This window comes from Nelumbo lutea, chromosome 4 (genome assembly GCF_056320005.1).
Source record: "Nelumbo lutea isolate HS-2025 chromosome 4, American lotus-T2T, whole genome shotgun sequence".
In the NCBI taxonomy this organism is placed as follows: Eukaryota; Viridiplantae; Streptophyta; class Magnoliopsida; order Proteales; family Nelumbonaceae; genus Nelumbo; species Nelumbo lutea.
Genome location: NC_142687.1, coordinates 13,015,574 through 13,035,132, shown reverse-complemented (window position 1 = coordinate 13,035,132; position 19,559 = coordinate 13,015,574). Strand labels below are relative to the sequence as shown.

General features: G+C 36.3%; 1 protein-coding gene and 1 pseudogene across 6 annotated transcripts; both read left to right on the top strand.

Moving 5' to 3' along the window:
- Nucleotides 1-906: 906 nt before the first annotated feature.
- On the top strand, nt 907-3,616 carry LOC148854001 (pentatricopeptide repeat-containing protein At5g66520 pseudogene; annotated as a pseudogene). Its single transcript, XR_016112545.1, has one exon. The product of XR_016112545.1 is annotated as a pentatricopeptide repeat-containing protein At5g66520 pseudogene (transcript).
- Nucleotides 3,617-5,575: 1,959 nt separating this feature from the next.
- Nucleotides 5,576-19,544, top strand: POL{LAMBDA} (DNA polymerase lambda (POLL)). 5 transcript variants are annotated; one of them, XM_088983727.1, is made up of 15 exons: nt 5,649-5,785; nt 5,903-5,958; nt 6,344-6,481; nt 8,189-8,476; nt 8,695-8,788; nt 8,883-9,013; nt 11,440-11,502; nt 13,891-14,070; nt 14,170-14,223; nt 15,316-15,404; nt 15,869-15,959; nt 17,137-17,217; nt 18,530-18,597; nt 19,163-19,223; nt 19,338-19,544. In XM_088983727.1, the coding sequence occupies exons 3-15, from the start codon at nt 6,368-6,370 to the stop codon at nt 19,434-19,436; spliced, it is 1,413 nt and encodes a 470-aa protein (XP_088839853.1). In that variant the 5' UTR covers nt 5,649-5,785; nt 5,903-5,958; nt 6,344-6,367; the 3' UTR covers nt 19,437-19,544. The 5 variants fall into 5 exon arrangements, with proteins under 5 accessions (XP_088839851.1, XP_088839850.1, XP_088839852.1 ...); XM_088983725.1 differs by lacking the exon at nt 5,903-5,958 and having other exon boundaries at nt 5,576-5,785; nt 14,197-14,223; XM_088983724.1 differs by lacking the exon at nt 5,903-5,958 and having other exon boundaries at nt 5,576-5,785.
- The last annotated feature ends 15 nt before the right edge of the window (nt 19,545-19,559 follow it).

Sequence of the window (19,559 nt, the reverse complement as noted above, 5' to 3'; positions counted from 1 at the left end):
AGTAGGTAATTAGGAGTTTTAGTTTGAGTTGGATTACCCTAGCCTAGCCAAATCCAACAAGGAATTCCCTTCTGTAATTTCCTATTTAAGGAGCTACGAGTTGAAATAAAGTATTCAGTTTTCTAGTCAAGAAAAGAGTAAGGAGAGTTCGGGTGGTCTCTTGGACAAACCACCCATTAGGAGAGTTTGGGTGGTCTCTTAGACAAATCACCCATTCGTTTTCTATAATAGGGTCTGCACGCAAGGGAAGGCGCAAGGGGAAGCATGGCTTTTTCATCGTGGACCGACCCATGACGAGATCCTATGCACGGACCCATAACATGCTCCCAATACTATACGTATCAGCCAATACGAGCCGATAAATTTAAGTGCCAGTGTGCAGTGTCATTTCCACTTACTCAGGTATAGATGGAGGTGGAAGATGATTAACGTTTTTGGCAGGTGGGTAAACAACTTATCCACCCTCCGAAAAATTCGCTTTATGCAGAACCCATTATAATGGTGCTTGAACGCCAGATCGTGTTGGCTGTTTGGAAAAAACAGCCTTGACTGTTTTGGGTAAATATAATTTTACCCACTCATTACGAGATGTCATTCATAACTGGCTCCCAAAACAGCTGAGACTGTTTTTTACAAACAGCCAGACCTAGCACTACCACGATTACTGAAACGCTTTGATTTATGTGCATATTACATTTGGGAAAATGTTCATATTTTCCTCAACGTTTGCATTTTTTGAAATTAAATACTGATGTGGCACACTTTATTTGAGGTGGAAAGCAATTTCATGGAGTGTTATTTGAAATGCCCACAAAACATCCAACTAAATTAAAAAAAAAAAAGCAAAAAACGGTTAAAATGGCGCTTTTTAAGTAAATACATTTACCTAAAAAAACGCTTATCAGGAAGCTCCCACAGAAACCAAACATACGCTCAATCTCAACAAGGAATGGGCCAAAATTTTGGTGCTAAGCAGCGAACCAAAGGCTCGGCTTGTAACCACTAGAGAGTAGAGAGTGGTCAGTGGATACCCGGAATAAAAGGACTGATCACTTCTATTCTGATCGAGTTTCGAAGCATACAAAAAACTGTGTATCGTTTTTCCCCCATTGGCCATTCACCGTTGCAATTGTAAATGCTTTTAGTCTCTTGTTTTAAAACCAGAGGCCTCCTCAGAATAAAGCCCTTCAACATCCAAACTCCTCTCCTTTTCTGTTCATCAACTACCTTTCCCGCCATCTCCAAAGAATCTAATCCAGTTTCATTTCTCCAACCAAACCGCACAACACTCTTCCGACGATTAAAACAGCGACCGACACTCTCTCAACTCAAAGAGACTCACGCCCAAATAATCACCCAAGCCTTCTCTCAGGACATTTCTTTTGTTGGCTCCTTAATTCGTTCTTATACCTCCTCCAACGACCTCGGCTACGCTCGTGTCTTATTCAATCGGTATCCTTTTACTTCACCACCTACTCTCCTATGGAATCTCATGATCCAAGCTTACTCCAAGACACTCAATTCTCAAGAATCAATTCATCTCTTCCGTCGGATGCTCTCGCTCGATGGACCCATTGTGCCAGTCCCCGACAGCTACACTTTCACTTTTGTGATTACGTCGTGTTCCCATCAACCGTCGGCTGTGGAGGGACAAAACACTCATGGGCGGGTGATAAAGAGTGGCTTTGAATCCGATCCGTTTGTGGGGAATTCATTGGTTAATATGTACTCAGCCTTTATGAAAATGGAGGATGCCCAGAAAGTCTTCAATGAAATGCCCCAGCGAGACGTCTTCACATGGACTAGTCTCGTGAGTGGGTATGCAAAGAGTGGAGAGATGGGCGCAGCCAGTGAATTGTTTGCGAGGATGCATGAACGGAATGATGTTTCTTGGGCTGCTATGATTGCGGGGTTTGTTGGAGGCGCGAAATATAATGAAGCACTTAAATATTTCCATGACATGTTGTTTGATGCTAAGATGAAGCCTAATGAGGCGGTTCTCGTCTCTGTTTTGTCAGCTTGTGCTCATCTTGGGGCTTTAGATCAAGGGAGGTGGATTCATGTTTATATCGACAAGACTGGAGTGCCACAGAGTTCAAACATTTCTACTGCTCTCATTGATATGTATGCCAAGTGTGGAAGGATAGATTGTGCCAACCAAGTTTTTAGTGGAATTTCTAAAAGAGATGTGCTTACATGGACAAGCATGATTTCAGGTTTATCGATTCATGGGCTTGGTAAGGTTGCTCTTAGGATGTTCTCTCAAATGTTGGGGGAAGGCATCAGACCTAATGGCATTACTCTACTGGGAGTTTTAAATGGATGCAGCCATTCAGGTCTAATAGATGAGGGCTGTAAAATCTTTTACAGCATGGAAAGCCTGTGGGGAATTGCTCCAACGATTGAGCACTATGGATGTCTGGTTGACCTTCTTGGTCGGGCGGGACAATTGGAGCGTGCATTTAAAATTGCCAGAGATATGCCTATGAATCCTGACATTGTTATTTGGAGGGCCCTGCTTAGTGCTTGCAGAATCCACGGTAATGCTAGTCTTGGGGAACAAATTATAGATTACATATCCAAAATGGATCCTATTGGTCATGGTGGTGGTCATGTGCTTCTGTCAAATTTGTATTCATCTCTAGGTCAATGGGAAAGAGTTGATAGAATGAGGAAGCTAATGAGTGAAATCAGGAGTGATTATAACCCTGGTTGTAGCTGGATTGAGATTGATCGGGTTATTCATGAATTCCGTGTTGATGATCAGTTGCATCCTCAAATTATAGAGATACATCAGAAGTTGGAGGAAGTTTTGAGAAGGGCAAGTGCAGAAGGTGGATATATTCCCAGCACTAAGCCAGTTTCATTTGATTTGAGTGATGAGGAGAAAGGGCAAGCAGTGTCGTGGCATAGTGAGAAATTGGCCATTGCCTTTGGGATGATGAATACCATGGCAGGGAGCATCATTCAGATAGTGAAAAACCTAAGGACATGCGAAGATTGCCATTCAGCAATGAAGGCCATTTCCTGGGTTTTTGGTAGAGAAATTGTTATGAGAGATCGATCTCGATTCCACATTTTCAAAGAAGGAAAATGTTCTTGCAAGGATTATTGGTAGGGATTTATATCATGCTGAACACCTGATGCATGAAGCTGCAATTGAATATCCTTGGTAGGATTGAAGATCATCTATACACATAAGTGCAAGAAATTACAGATGAAGGGAAGTTTTTCCAGCCAAGAGATGGCTACTTTAGCTGTTGGGGAAGGACTTTTTTTTGTCTCTGAAGGTCAAAGCTCTTAAATAGCAAATTTTGGAAATAAAATCAGGCATAATCAGGAATAACTGCATGTTTTAGTTGGAAGCATCTAAACGTAAATGCACTTTACCGGTTCAAAATTTGCATAAAGAAAATGCACTGGTGCAAGGTGCTGGCATCCATCTCATCAAGGGGGGGGGGGGGTGAGCATCAGCCAACTGATAGGGGACATGGATTCACACAATTTCCACTAGTTGTACTATGGGACAGTTAAGTCGGCTACTTCTGGTTTATGACTGGCTGACCTATGTGAATATATACTCCCTTTTTTGTTGAATAAATAGACTCTTGCCTTCTAGTTGTGAGGTCTCTCCCCATAATTTGTCTCTTGTTACATTACTCGAGATCTGACAGATGTTATCTTGAATTTTTTTAACACACCCAAAGAAGAAAAAGGAAAGGGAAAAAAAAACAGGAGGAAAAAGACCATGTTATCTTTGTCTTGTTTACCTTATTGTACACTGCAGTACAGGTTTGGCTCATTATAGAGTATGCAAGTAAAAGTGTTAAACTGTCAAATGATCTTTAATCATCCAATGCACACAATTGGAAGGATGGGATAACTGGATGATTTTGCAGGACCCCAGCAAAACTTATTGTGAATAAATAGTCTCTACCTAGCCATCAAATAAATAAAGAGTCTCTAGACTCCCTACCTTTAACGACTAAAGGTGCATGTGCAAGCAGCGCTGGGTTAGGTAGGGTTGAGATCAAGCCTAATCCAATTACTTGTTGAACCCAATCCAACTCAATCTTTTCAGGTTGGGTTTGAGTTGGCCCGGTTTTTATACTTTGTTTTGCTAGGATGTTGTTATTTCTTAGACTTAGAATCAATGGATTAAGATTCACTGATTTTAGCATTATTACATGTACGAAGACAAGCCTACAATGCTTTGAGACTACCATATTTAATTATGTCTCAGGAGAATTTTTTCTACTACAAACTTAAAAATGCTGATGCTTAGGCTATGTTTGGAAAGATTATAAATACAAATACGCAGTGTAAATACAAAAATACAGGGTTTACAAATACCATATTCATGGTTAATATATTTCTATTTACACTCCTCCCAAAATGAGCCCTATATGCAATGTTTATTAGTTTATATGTACAAATTAATGCAAGCAAGGATCGAGATATCAATATGCTCAATATCTGAAGTGTGGGTATTGGTGCAGATCGGTAATGATGATATTTTATGTTTATTATTATTACTATTATTATTATTTTATAATGATTAGAGGGATCAGCTGATCAGGGATGCCTACTCAAGGTTTTAAGAGTTTGAAAACATGTCTATATCTGCGTATTTGTGCGTCTGGATGCATGAAACAGATACAATATCTCAAGTTTAAATCAGCCCCCCCACAACGTCCCACAGCACATCCCTGCGGTGTATTAAGAATATTTCCTGATGATAATATCATAAATGTTTTCAATACATGACGGGAATATGCTGTGGGTTAACATGCTGAAAGCTGAATTAGTTATGGAGTCGAATCTGATACAACTTGCGAGTTGGATTTATATTTCTTAATCCTGACTCTAACCGAACCAATCCAACCTGACATTTTTTGTTTTCAGAAGACAAGGTTAATTAAAAGCAAAGCTCATGCAAACACATAGGAGATCTGGACCCTGTTTCCGGTCCATTCCCTCTTAAGACCTGACCTAATAGCAGAGATCAATGTCTAGCTGAGATCAACCCAACCTAAGTACCTAACTGACTCAACATGAGTTTTTGTATGGATTGGGCCTGAATTTTCAAGCTACGGACTGAACTTGGGCCAGAAAATTCGCCTTGACCTAAAGTGGGGTTGAGCTTGGGTTGAGGCCTCAAGTAGCCTGAGTATGATTCAAGCCCGGCCCCACCCAATCCAAATTTCTTTTTTTTTTTTCTAATTATGGATATATGTTTGCATATATAATTTTATAAATGAAATTTGTAAATATTTTCAATTAATTTCACTCTTAAATTGGATCATGAAATCCATTAAAATATGAATATATAAAAATATATATACAAATTATTTCAAACCCGATCAACCTATCAAGCCCGATTCTAATGACTCAATTCAGCCCGAACCTGACACCAACCTGAATTATGCTTTTTTTTTTTTTTTAAACACCAACTTAAATGGATTAAGCTCAGATTGGGCTTAGGTTGATGAATTTGGACTTAACCTCGGGTTGGACCGAGGCACCGAGCCCGAGACTTGAGTGCATATATAACACGGACATGCTGTTTGAGCTTGCCTTCTGTCTTTGGGTTTGATTAATTCGTTTTGAATTCGGTAATGTATTCTAGCTTGTCTTGCAAGTTGCAACGCTGATACAGACAAAGAGCCAAATGGCGCCAAAGACGAAGAAGAAGGAGCTCCCGCATTCATCCGATCAACCGGGAATGTTTGATGGAATGGTGGTCTTCTTGGTCGAAAAGGGAGTACAAGCACGAAGGCTACAGGTAGTTCTGCAACCTTCTTTAATCTATTTCTGCTTCTACGTTGTGAGAGAAGAACCATCTGACATTCGATACTTATTATTTTTGTTTTCTGTTGTCATCTACTCTGACTTCACTTAGGATCGCTGGCAATAAAAACGAAAACCCATGTGTCCGTTTTGCGAATTTCTTAGTTTGTAGCTTCCTGACTCCGCCTTTTATTATCTACTTCCCAATATATCTTGAACAAACTATTGTTGTTTTATTATCTAATTCCCAATTTCTACACTGTTGTTTACTTGTGATGAAAGTTCCATGTTTTTTTCCTACTTAGGTAGTCTGTTTCTTAACGGTCGATAAATGTAATTAGAGAGCAAGGTGTCTAGTTTAAGTACGTTTCATTTTGAAGTCTCATTTTCTTATGATAGGTTCTTATTTCGATAAATAAATGTTCAAGGAAAGTCTTTCCTATTTCAATAAATTTGTGCTATCTTGTTCTCATTTTCTTTTTCTTTGTTTCTTATGTCAAGGACATAATATATTTTTTTAGTTTATTATTTCCGAACCGATATTTCTCTCTAGATTTGGAAGCAGAAATTGGTGCAAATGGGAGCTACTATTGAGGATCGCTTTTCAAAGAAGGTTACCCATATTTTTGCAATGAACTCAAAAGACCTTCTCCAACAAGTGGACAGTGAACACTTAAAACGCTTTAAAGGAGTGAGTTCATGTCTTTATTGTCCCAGCAATTTCTTGGTTATAGAACTGCTTAATTATCTGATTGTTTTTTTTTTGGTACCTATGTGCATTTTCAGGTTTTGATTATGATGCAAACTAGAATGGTGAATACTAACAGTGGTATTGACTCCAATAATCTATTCTAACAGTAATGGACTTCTTTTTGATATTTTCTCAGGAATGGTTTGATGTGATTTTGAATTATTATATCATTTATCAAAATAGATTATTATATCAGTCAGTTATATTGAAGTCTACTTTTTAACAATTGAGAGATGGGCTTACTTTTTAGACTCAACTACCTATGCTTGAGATTTACAAATTTCTGGAGAATGCTGAACATCTCTGGCCTTGAGGAAGCCTTTTACCATTTGATGCTTAAACACAAATTCATAAGAACCTTCTTCCGTTTTCAAATTGGAACATTTGCAGCATGCAGCATCAGCACCTAGTTCGTTCAGTATTCTCTAACACAACCCATATCTGTGACGTACTTGAGTCTATACATTGAAATTAGGGATTCTTTTTAAGATCTAATCTATTTATAATGATGATATTATTCTATATAATAGCATAAGTATTTTCATTTAATTGTTATTCTATGCTGTATGCTTGTTTAGTTACTTGTAAAGGTCAATATCCAATATTGGTCTCAACCATCTGAGGTCTTGGGAGAGGTGGATATGGACCTAACCTCTGACTTCAGGTGATACCAATTTGGTTGTTGCAAATAAAATCTATTATTACATGGCTCTTATAGTAGTGAAACTTGCTATACAAGGTAAGTAGCAAACGAATAGTCAACCTACTGAAACTAATAATATTCCTTCCACCACCAATGAACCTAGGAAGCCTTTTCTATATATCCTTTTTTAGTTGTAGACATAGTTATCAAAATCTTATGGTTTATGATATGATTCATGATTTGAATCATGAGTCCCAAAGGTTTTGGCTCAAATCTTATGTCTGAATTCTGAACCCTTTTCTTCAAAAGTCTTATGGTTGTTGTTTGAATCCTATAATTCAACTCATGGATCTTATACTGTATACAGTTCATGTGATTTGGATCAATTCAATTAAGACTTAGTTCTCTACTTTGTCATTTCTTTCTTTTATTTTTTTCAAGAGACTCTTGTTTTGAAGTCCTTTACAGAAAATGATTTTTAGGTTATTTAGGACATTTTAGAGACACACTGAATTCATTTTCCATCATTTGTAGGTTAAAGAGTCATTGTATGTGGAGTAGTTGACTTTCAAGTCAGACTTGATCATACATCTTAGGCTTCCAGTGTACAAGTAGTAAGCTCTAATACTTTATCGTTTTAAGTACATATATGGTAGACATGGATTAAAAATAGGGTAAATCACTTATATATATATATATATCATTTTTAAGTAATATCTAATTTCATTTTTGGTAAGTTTTTATAATGCAGAAATAGTCTTATGGTTTACAATATGGTTCATGATTCAATTTGATTCTACTTTATCTAGAATTTACAATATGACAACAATTTTCAGAACATTGTTATGGGCATTTTATGAGATAATCACCTACAGAGGGATCCACTTCAACATTTTTCATTCCTTCTATGATTTGTCTATCTTAATGCTTACTATTGAGTATTAGTTTTTTCTCAAGTAATTCATCCAAAGGAATTGAGGTCATATAGTTACTGTCCTGTGTAGAATGTACTCCTCTACCAGTGGCTTGAGGACAGCTTGAGATCTGGAGAAAAGGTGGCAGAGGATTCATACAATCTAAATTTGGATTCAGAAGAAGGTAATGATCCTGAAAAATCTTTAGAAGGTATCTGTTCAAAACCAACCAAGGAAAACAATTACAGTGATGAGAAGTTGCCACATTGCAAAAGGATCAGATTCCTTTCAGATGATTCAAAAGTTGTAAATGAGCAAGATAGTAGTACAAGTCCAGTATCTTCTAATCCACATGCCCCTGTTGCTTCAAATAAAGATGTAAGATTTCCTTCTGGTGCTATACACCTTCATGTGCTTTTCCTACATTTAAAGTTCTTTTATAATTTTATTGGTTCATTCGGTGCAGGGTTGTTAAAAGAATTGTATTCCTGCACAATGGGTTATTCTACATGAATTCTGTTTGAAAATCATTATAGCTGTAGATTGCATTGATTTTTCAGTTATACTAAATTAAGTGCTAAAAATTTTATGATTAGGTCAATACTTCAGAGCTAGCCTTGTGCTATAATCCACCTGATTTAAACAGGAACATCACTGAAATATTTGGAAAGCTTATAGACATATACAGAGGTAAGAATAAGTTGAATTATCTTTGCCATTTATCTGTCTTTCAGTTCTAATATCCGGGGATTCAATACATTGCGGCTATTTTTCCTGCAAAAAGCGCTAGGTGATGAATGGAGGTCATTTAGCTATTACAAGGCTATTCCGGTGATTGAGAAGTTGCCTTTCAAAATTGAAAGTGTGGAGCAAGTAAAACATTTGCCAGCAATTGGGAAATCACTGCAAGATCATGTATGTGGAAATGTTCTGGTTCAAATTTATACTTTCCAATGTGCTTTACCTTCGTTGTGGTCAGCTGCAACTGGTATTTTTATTTGCTTTCTTATAAAAAAATGATTCTATTTGGAGAAAAGTAAAATTCTAGTTTTTTGTATATTCCCATTGTACTGATCCTTGGTGTACATGGTGCTAATATGATCACATATTCTCATATCAATACAGTACTGTACCATTTCAGGAAAAAAAAAAAGAAAGGTTCTATATATTGTTTACTATGATGTATGGACATGGATAGCAATTGCATGGACACATCATATTTGTACATATATATTCATATAAATGGCAAAATCTTGGCTCTGGGGCTCGGGGAACACAAGGCCTCAGACTGGTCTCTGATCCCATGAGTTTATTGTCTGTACTCATTAAAGATGATCAGGATCCACTATTCAGTGGTTCTTGCCTTGAGGATTAATGGATCCAAAAATCAGCTTAAACTCTTATCCAAAATACGCATTTTTGGACCAAATATTTGGATTGTGGTCAAACATTCTATTTTATACTCTTAGAATGTTCTGGAAATGATGCATGACTCAAATATAAACTCTAAATACATCTGTAATGCTGATTCTTGGTATATGCTCTCCTAGGTGGGACCCATCCAATGATAGGTCCTCATCTTCTGAGTATCTGCCAACTGGTAAGTTATGAGGGCCCCAGGCTCTCCAGTTGCAACCTGCAAACCTCTGTCTCCAGACCTGAGCCATTCTTCATATAAATATACACACACATGTATATTAGTATATATGTACCAAAAAAAGTATATTAGTATACAGAGACATATTCACATACACATAAACAGACTTACACAACATCATGAATACAGTGCATAATATGTATATATATTGATAAAGTAAAAAAGTAAAATTCATTAAAAAAGAAAGCAAACGTTTACAACCTAGGACGGTGTTGAAAACATTAAGCAGCCAAAGGCCCTCAAACAAACAGACCCTAAAAGATCAAGCACCCCCACCAGCCCAAGATCAAATAAGAAAACAGCAAAAACCCTCGACCAGAACAAAAAGCAGCTTCAACAACAAGCCAGCTGAGCCCAACCCAAAACATAGCACAGCCACGAACCTCCAAACCTCACCCTCTCAACCACATCACAATCCACCTCATCCTTTCCTTCACCCTTCTCTTGTTCATTTCCTGCCTTCTATTTTGTTCAAATTGCTTGATTGCCTTCCTCACCACTGCTTCTCCCCATAAAAAGAAAAGACCAAGAGATTTCCCAACTGCCACCTGTCTATCTACTAGCTTCTCAATATCGATTTTTCCTTTCTCAGTGTTAACATTCTCAAAATCAGCTTTATTCCCTCCTATCTCCTTCTCCCCCTCTGATTTCCTCTCCAGTCAATTCCTGGTCACTTCCGTTTCTCTCACCCTTCCCCCCACTTTCAAAAGGTTTCTCCTTCAATACCTCCATCCCTTCCTCTCTCTATTCCTCCTATCTTCTTACAGGAAAACTCGTCCTCTTCCTTTCCTCCCTCTCCCCTAAGGAAAACTTCCTTATCTTGATTACTACACCTGATGTCCTGAGTCTTCCTACCTGCATCAGCTTCTAAACTATTTGCAACAATCCTTTCCTTTTGTAAATTCTCTTAAATCTGCAGCGTGGACCATTCCCGATCAGTCCTTCCTTGAGACAATTAAAGACCTTGGTGATGGATAGGAATTAAAGAGGTGAAGAAAAGTAAGAAAAGGTGAAGAAAAGGATAGAAGAAAGAAAGAGAAGAAGACAGGAAGAGAAAGAGAAGGGAAAGAGAAGAAAAGAGGGAAGACTAGAAAGGAGAAATCTGTTCTCTTCTCCTTACTGTCGACCCAGGTTGTATTAGCATTCTACTAAAGCTGAAATGACTACAATACTCTTCAGAAAGTTACAGCAGATATAAGAGAGAAAGAATAATGTGAAAAAGACAATACTGCCCCTGTTAACTACTTCTAACAATTCTAACAGTAACCATTAAGGATGGGAGAGATTGGTCTTGGCTTGCCATTTCAAGTATTATTTATTTTTGGCAGTTTTGAAGCACAAGGGTATTTTGTTCTTTCTTTATTTAAGATGCTTTATATGATTCTCAGTGTATAAGATTATAATCATTATATGTTGTGTCATGCCTATAAACTGGTTTATATTTATTTTCACACATGTTCTTTATTCTCATTGAAGAGTAAGATGAGGCAAAGGATTACTTTGAGATATATGTAGATCATTTAGATCAGTTTTTGAGTCTTAAAATGCAATTATGTGAACTTGGGGAAGAGATTAAATTCTGGATTCCGAGGTTCCTATAAGACAAAAATATTGGAATCATATTCACAGAATTGGTCTTGTTTAGCACCACAAGAACAGTTATGCTAGTTGTGTTTGCTTGCAGATTCATGAAATAATTACTACTGGGAAGTTATCAAAATTGGAGCACTTTGAGGCAGATGAGAAGGTATTGCAGTCTTTGGATTTCTATGATTTTTTTATGCAGTATTCCTTATTAAATTTAGCTTTTCATGCCTATTGGCTGCTATTGGATTACCATCTTTCTACACATTTATTATTGATGTTTGTCTCCATATTGTGGAAATGGCTGAAGTACTTTTTGATTGCAATAGAGTTTAAGTTTTGTATATTTAGACCAAGAAATTTGAAACTATGTGAGCTCATGTGCATGGATGGGTGGAGATTGATTTGGTTGAACTAAGCCTGCTTGACATATGATTTGCTTGCAGTGAGAGTGATAAGAATCCCTCCTACTAAGACCCAGTCAATGCTGTTATAAACTTACGTTTCTGAAATTTATATTCAGATTTTGAAGGGGCACCTTTCTTTGCAAGTTTCTACATTGCATAAAACCTCATTCCAGTTTGGTAAAGATTAGTCAGAGCTTTTAGTCCTGATTTGTCTGTTGATTGCTGAATTACTAGTGAGCTTAGTTCACACTAGAACTAAAGTCAACTCAGTTCCCTAATAACCATAAATGCCTCTAGTTACAATCTTGGATTATCTACTCTAAATCATATGGGCATGCTACTTTGCACATTCCATATCATTCAGGGATGTGATATTTACTCTTCTATTTTCATAGGACTGTATTTTTATTGTTTCAATTTATGGTTTCTGCAATAAGGGGTTCCTAAGGTGAACTTAATATAGTTTTCTTTCATGTAAGTATTACCTCCGATGTAACACATGAAACTCAAATTAGGGTGTTTTGTCATGATTCATAGAGCTATTTGGAAAATCATTTGCATCTTGTCTATGTTTAGAACCATAAGAGAAAGAAATTTGTTAATGAAAACATGCATTCTTGGATAAACTTGATATGGTTCTTGTCAACTTTGTGAGCTCATGGGTATGCCAACAGATTCAGCATCGATGTGAATGAGTTAACCTCTTTAGATCAAGAAGCAGTCCTCTGATCCTTTCCCATCTATCATAACTGACTAATTTAAAGTGAAATGAAATAATAGAAAATTTAAAAAGAATATTTAAAATATACACCAAATTCTAGCAAATCTGACCAAGATGCAGTTGAGATACTTGAAAATTTTCAAAACTGCTTTGTTTTAATCATGAAGAGTTAAAAATTTATAGAGTTGCTTGAATTTAAAAAGAAGTCTGATGGGACTCCAACCTAGGCTACTATCGGATGGGTTTGGGTTTTATCAAAATGAAGTCCTTCATATGTCATAAAATAATTGACCTGAGACAGAACCACCCTCACCCTGTCCTTTGCACTCAATTTCATTCCTTTTTTTTCTCCTCTAGTTTTAGGGTGAATCTATTAATTCCAATTAATAAGCGGTGTCTACTTATTGACCCAACTGGAACCCCATTCACTAGATGCTTGAGAACCCAGTCCTACCTAGTAAAAGCTACCAGGCTTTATGCAAATCCAGAGATCTCTAAATGGATTGGTCGATTCAATAACTAGATCCATTTATTTAGGGCCTGAATTGGAGTAGTTTGTATCTGTATACTATGATGCCATTATTAGTGAGTTAGTTCTGGATCAACCTTGAGCTGGTTTATTTATTAGCAGTATTGAATCCTAATCTCTGTTACTTTTTGAATTAAAAATTGAATCTGTAAAAATTACTCTAAATTAACTTCAGATCCTGTTTAAATTCAAATTTTGCTTGTGCTTTTGACAGACCCGGATTTGTTTTGTTGACTTAGAATGTTGAGCTGTTGCTATTTCTGCAGGCCCAGAGATTGACTATTATAGTGATACTGTCAGACATGATCTGGGCCTACTCCTGATTTTAAGGCTTAATACATGGACCCAACTAATATATTCTACTAAAATAGAAATTCCTCAAGTGCCATATGACTGGAGTGTAGAAAGACGCTAATGTTTAGAAGATCAATAATGGTGGCTTTTCTCCGTTGTTTTTGTAATATTCACTTTTCCTTGGTCTAATGGACTTCCAAAGCAAAGTGTAACAGCATACGTATTTGTATTGCTATAGACTTCAATAGATGTGTAAAATGTGGAGTTTGATGGATGTGAATGATCTTCTAATGGCTTTTCTGTTGTGGCTTCCTAGTTTCACTTTTAGCTTTCCAAACTTCGTACTTCTAACTTTCACACTTTCTGTTGTTTTTCAAATGATTTTGCTCCCGGATTTATTGGTCATATGCATTTCACCAATAGCCTGTCCCAAATAGTTGGGATCAAGGCTGTGTTCAGTCAAGCTGGGATATTTGTTTTGCCAATGAGATTCTTTTCTTTTTAAATTTTGTCAAGGTATTCTTTACATGTATTCCAATTGTGTTTTTCAATGTCAACACACTATAATTTATTTTTTCTGGGTTCTTCAAAACTGTGAAGGTGCGGACAATTACTCTGTTTGGGGATGTTTGGGGTATTGGTCCAGCCACTGCTCTAAAATTATATGAAAAAGGATACCGTACACTAGATGATCTGAAGAATGAGGAATCGCTAACAAATGCACAGAAGTTGGGATTGAAATATTTTGATGATATCAAGAAGAGGATTCCACGCAATGAGGTTTACTTTTAGTGCTCTTCAATGGGATTTTATTGGATCTTAGTTCATATTCTCTATAATCATTTTCCATTGCTAGTATTTTATACTTTGTTTTCCTAGGTTCAAGATATGGAACTTATTTTACAGAAAGCTGGAGAAGATGTTTTACCCGGGGTGAGCACCATAAGCATTTGCCTTAACTGGTATTCTGCATTTTTTGGTTTGTTTGCTTCCATGAGTTAAGTTGTTTGGTGTAATTTTTTTTTTATGCCTTCACCTCTTTTGCTTTCAACAACATGGACATGGATATAGGAAGCAGAGGTACATGCTTCTTCTATATCATTTTTTAATACGTCATTTCACAGTACTCGTATCTTGCCAAATTAATTGAACTTTTAACATATTCAGATTTTATGATTTGTTATAAGGTAGCAATTTACATATTCTAAAAGTGTAAGTGCAAAGTATAGAAGTTAGGGATGTCAGCAGGGCGGGTTAAGTGGTAAACACCCTTGATATTACCCGTTCTAATTGGATTTGGGTTGAGGGTGACCTGCACTAAACCTGACTCATTGACGCATTGACATTAAGAAAATGTAAATATAACATTCACTAACAACCATGGTACTTTTACTTATCCAAAAAAAAAAAAAAAAACAACCATGGTGGTACTTTTCATGAAATGGTGTTGGGGTAAAGTCAACATTCCTATTTCAAATTAATTGGTTGGGCTCGACTGGAGTTAACAGTTTGAGCCAAACTGTTAACATCCCTAACAGAAATTCCTATGTGGCCTCCAATATGATATCAGATGTATATCGTGACTGACTTCAGTATACCAGTCATATACATGTATCCAGGGATCATTGAATATATGTTTTCCACTTTTCCCTGTTCAAAGGTATATAAAAAAGATAAACAATTTTGCAAGCTGGTTTGTCCTATTTAAATCTTCATAATGTGAATGGTAGGTCCCAATCCTCTGAACACCAGGCATGTGGTGTGTTTCAAGCCCCATTACCATTTTATGGGTTCTGTAACCCCAGTCCCAAGATATATCCCATTTAAAAAGATGAGACGAATATAACCAGATCCAAATGGAGGACAAAGGATTAGCCTCACCCAAGAATTTTCTTTTCTTATTTCTTCCTTTTTGTCCCTTTCTTTTCCTTCTTTTGGCAGCACGAAAAACATAACAAGGAGGGTTAAAAATTCATGTGTCTTCATGTGTTTCCATAGTGAATATAATCTCTCTTTGTTTTGAAGGTAGTTATTATATGTGGAGGATCATTCAGGCGTGGGAAAGCTACTTGTGGGGACTTGGACATTATAATTACCCATCCTGATGGGAAAAGGTACAAATTCCATAAATACTGAGCCATGATCCATTCTTTGCAGTTTGCTACACAATTATTCTGGTGCTACTTACAGCAATCCAAAGGACAAAGTTTTTACATACATGTGTTTGAACTTCTTACTTTAGAAATAATTTCCTTTGTTTATTTTATCTTATTTATGTTGCTGCAAAGTTTTTTAGTTCAACTTATTATGATTTTTTTTCTATAAATACCTTCAATCCTGTTCTTCCCTGTTGATTTCAGTACAATTCCTAATACCTGTTTCAAACCATGTGGAGAGTCATGCCCTCTCTTCTATCTTGAAAGATGTATTCATCTATCATCATTTTCATCTGTTCTACAAGTCGTTATTTGATTTCGTTCTTTTCAAGCTTGAGATAATCTTTTGGACTGTTCTATATTAGTTATGTTTTTTCACATTAATCTTGGATGCCTGACAACTGCCTGCTCTATGCCTCTAGTCATAAAGGATTCCTCCCAAAGTATGTAAAGCATCTGAAAGACATGAGGTTTTTAAGAGAAGATCTGGTATTTAGTACTCACAGTGAGGAGGTAATGACATCTTTATCTTTTTGGAGGACTCTTACTCTGTACACTTATTCCTACTTCTGTAGTATCTTTATTTGAGAGCACCAAAAACATTGTTTTAGAAATAACTACCTGTATGAAAACTAATCCTCACTCATGCATAGACTTAAATAGAGAATAACCATTTTCGGTTTTTCTGCATTGGATTGGTGGGAAAACAGAAGATTAGCTTAAATATTTTGACATTATTACAAATTGGTTGATCTGCCCAATTTTCTTGGTGTTTACTCTACCAGATGATCATTTGAAAACATTCTTTTCAGCCAGTTGGAAGTTTTAATTTTTCAGAACATGGGTTATGAACCTCGACTGTTATTGTGGTTGTGTGAGGTATGAAAGAGCTTTTAAAATTCAAGTCCTGAGGCCTGAGAAGCCTGGGTTTGTTTATGTGAAGTGTGTTACTCTGGTTATACACTACGCCCAGATAAGAATACCGACACAGACATGGACATGGGAATGGGAACACCACTCTTCATTTCCTAAGATCCTGAGCATGGATATGGGTATGATATCCCATTAGAAATGCTTATGTCACTTTTATATCTAGTTTTTGAAGCTGTGTTATTTCTCAATACTTATATATTTCCAAAATTTATGCTTATAAAAAAATATATATTTTCAAATTTAGTTAAACCTGTAAGTTATAATATATACTTGTTACAGCATGCCATTTACATATTGTATCAGCATTATGATATGAAGTATACTCAAGTGTTGTGGGTGACGCCTCATCACCTTTTGGTGTAATCTTTATCTTTTAATAAATTTATTTATTTTTTATTTTTCTTCAAAAAAGAAGTATACTTTAGAAGTATCCATGCAGTATCTGGTGTTGTATTGGGTACATATCATGCCCAACAGCAGTAAGCTCGGGATTTACAGGTAACTAGGTATCATAAGTTATATGTCAATAATTCACAACTTCCTTTTTTCTGGACTAGAGACATTTATTTTGAGATCAGATTTTCTGTGGATAATATGCAAACTATCGTTTTCTACCTTGTCTCCTTAGATGGTTTATTTACGTTTGCCTTTTTTGTGAATATTATATTATGCTTTTTGTCTTATATGATGTTTTCCACTTTATGCTCATTTTTCTGTTATACATTTTTTTTTTAACTTTTATGCATATTACATACAGGGTACTAATTCAGGGGTTGATACATACTTTGGTCTTTGTACATATCCTGGTCGAGAGCAGCGGCATCGCATAGATCTGAAGGTACCATGGTGATTTCCTATAGAGCTCCAAATCAAGTGATACAAAATTTCACCGTCTATTTCTAGAAATAAAAATGCATTTAGAATACGATGCCTTATACATAGTATAAAGGGAACTCTTGACAAATCCAATTGCTTGCAGTATTTCCATTACAATTAAAGCAAATGAAAGGTGAAGTAGTAAGATTTTCATTTTAGATTTATATAAATGTATCATTAAGTTACATTATTGTGCTGATGTTGGTACTCACTGCCTATTTAGATACTCTTGAATACTTGCACTATCTTCTACAATCTCCAATGCATGAGGTTGTACTGTTATTACATCCTGATATGTCCTATGACATATTGGTCTGACGGTTTCTGTTGGTGTCCAACAATTTCCTTATTTGTTTCTTCGTTTTACTGTTGAATTTTGTTATATGGAAATTATCAATGCTAACTCTAAATTTTATACATCAGAAAATTTGTTTGCATAAGTTGTTCTAAAATTGGCAGAAGTGATTATTTAATTGTAAATGGACATTAGGGGTTGCCGCTTGGTGCAGTAGTAAAATCCGGGAACTAACAAGTGAACTCTCTCTCTCTCTCTCTCTCTCTCGTGCAGTTGTGCCTCTTCCTTTTTCATTTATTCCCTTCCTTTCACTTTTCTTTTTATTCTGAGCTTGTGCACAACCCATACAAATCTACTTTTTAAGCACCACTGGTCAATCTTGAGAACAGGGAACTATACATCCTAACCTACATGGTGCAGGAAGCAATCAATACTCAAAGTCATAGTCTCATAGGTCAATGATTAGGACCTCAACCCAAGCAAAAGATAAGTCTGTCCCAAGTTTGAGCCTGAAGAACCATACATTCTAACCTACCTGATTTGAGAGGCAGTTAATGCTCAAAGTCGTAGGTTAATGGCTTGCCAACTTAAAAAGTTGTTTATATTTATTTTATACTGTATTAACTTCTAAAGGACAGGAAGATTAATATTTTCACTTGTTTATTGTTTCTTAACGTTTAAGGTTTCCTAAAAAAACAATTCTTTTTTTTTTTAGCCAACCTATGGTGGAATACTTCAGTTCCACTACAATGTCACTAGATTTGGTCATTTATGTATCGAGGTTGTTTTATCATCATCATCATCATCATCATAGAAGCCCAAGAGATGCTATTGTAATATACCAAGGGAAAAAGTTTACATGAGAAGAGGCGTCACTTGACCCTAGGAATTAACTCTATTTATAATTGGATAATGGAAATATTTTGAATAACAAAGCATATTACTAGAATCTTCTACTAAGCTGTGTATATTTTCACAGGTCTACCCAAGGGATATATCTGCATTTGGACTGATAGCATGGACAGGAAATGATGTATTAAATAGGAGGTCTGTTGATTTTCCATACTATTTGTTAATTTGACGATTCTGAGTATTGTTTTCCTTCATGCATCTTTTTTACCATGAAAGCTTCCTTCATGCGAATGATAAAGGTAAATTGGTTGCCATGTGTAATAGCGTGCATACTTACGGTTGCACTTTGTGGTAAACCTGCACACATCCAAGCAAAACTTGGATAGGGCTGAATTGGTAACAAGGCAACCTCATATTGTATGTTTGCATTTCAGACACGAGTAGGTGTAGTTTTCTTTTGGTTATAAAGAGGAACAGTTACATATTTGTTATATTTGGTTTATGCTTCACAGCCTTAACTAGAATTTTCATTGCTTAGTGCTGGGTAGTTGACTTATTGAAGTTTCTAATCAGTTATAGGAAATTCTTGAATGGATATAGTTGGGTTTTTGTTGCGATGCATTTGTCCCGCATTGGTAGTATGGGATGCTTGGGTTCCCTCCCTCTAACAGCTAGCTTTTAGGGGCTGAGTTCTCTAGGCATGTAAAAGTTTTATTTTATTTGGGGATACTTAATGTATTTGACTGGTCTCTGGGTACAGGTTGAGGTTACTTGCTGAATCGAAAGGGTACCGGCTTGATGATACAGGTCTTTTTTTACGGGTAATTGAAAATTGGAAATTTGGAATTGCAATCTGTGTGTCTTCTCATGTTAAGTTATTCCCTTACATTACTCGTCTATTCTTGGAGTATCACATCTAAATTATATTATTGCAGAGTACAAAAGGTAGTCCGAGTTTGAGTTTGAAGACAGAGAAGGAAGTATTTGATTTCCTGGGGTTTCTTTGGCTTGAACCTCATGAGAGGAATTTGTGACTCGGTAGAATTTTATATTTTGTATATATGTAATGTGACACTTGTAAAGTAGGCAGGCAACATATCCGATCTTTACTTGATTCAGTGGACTGTTGTTTTGTTGCTGAACCTTAGCTTGTTGAC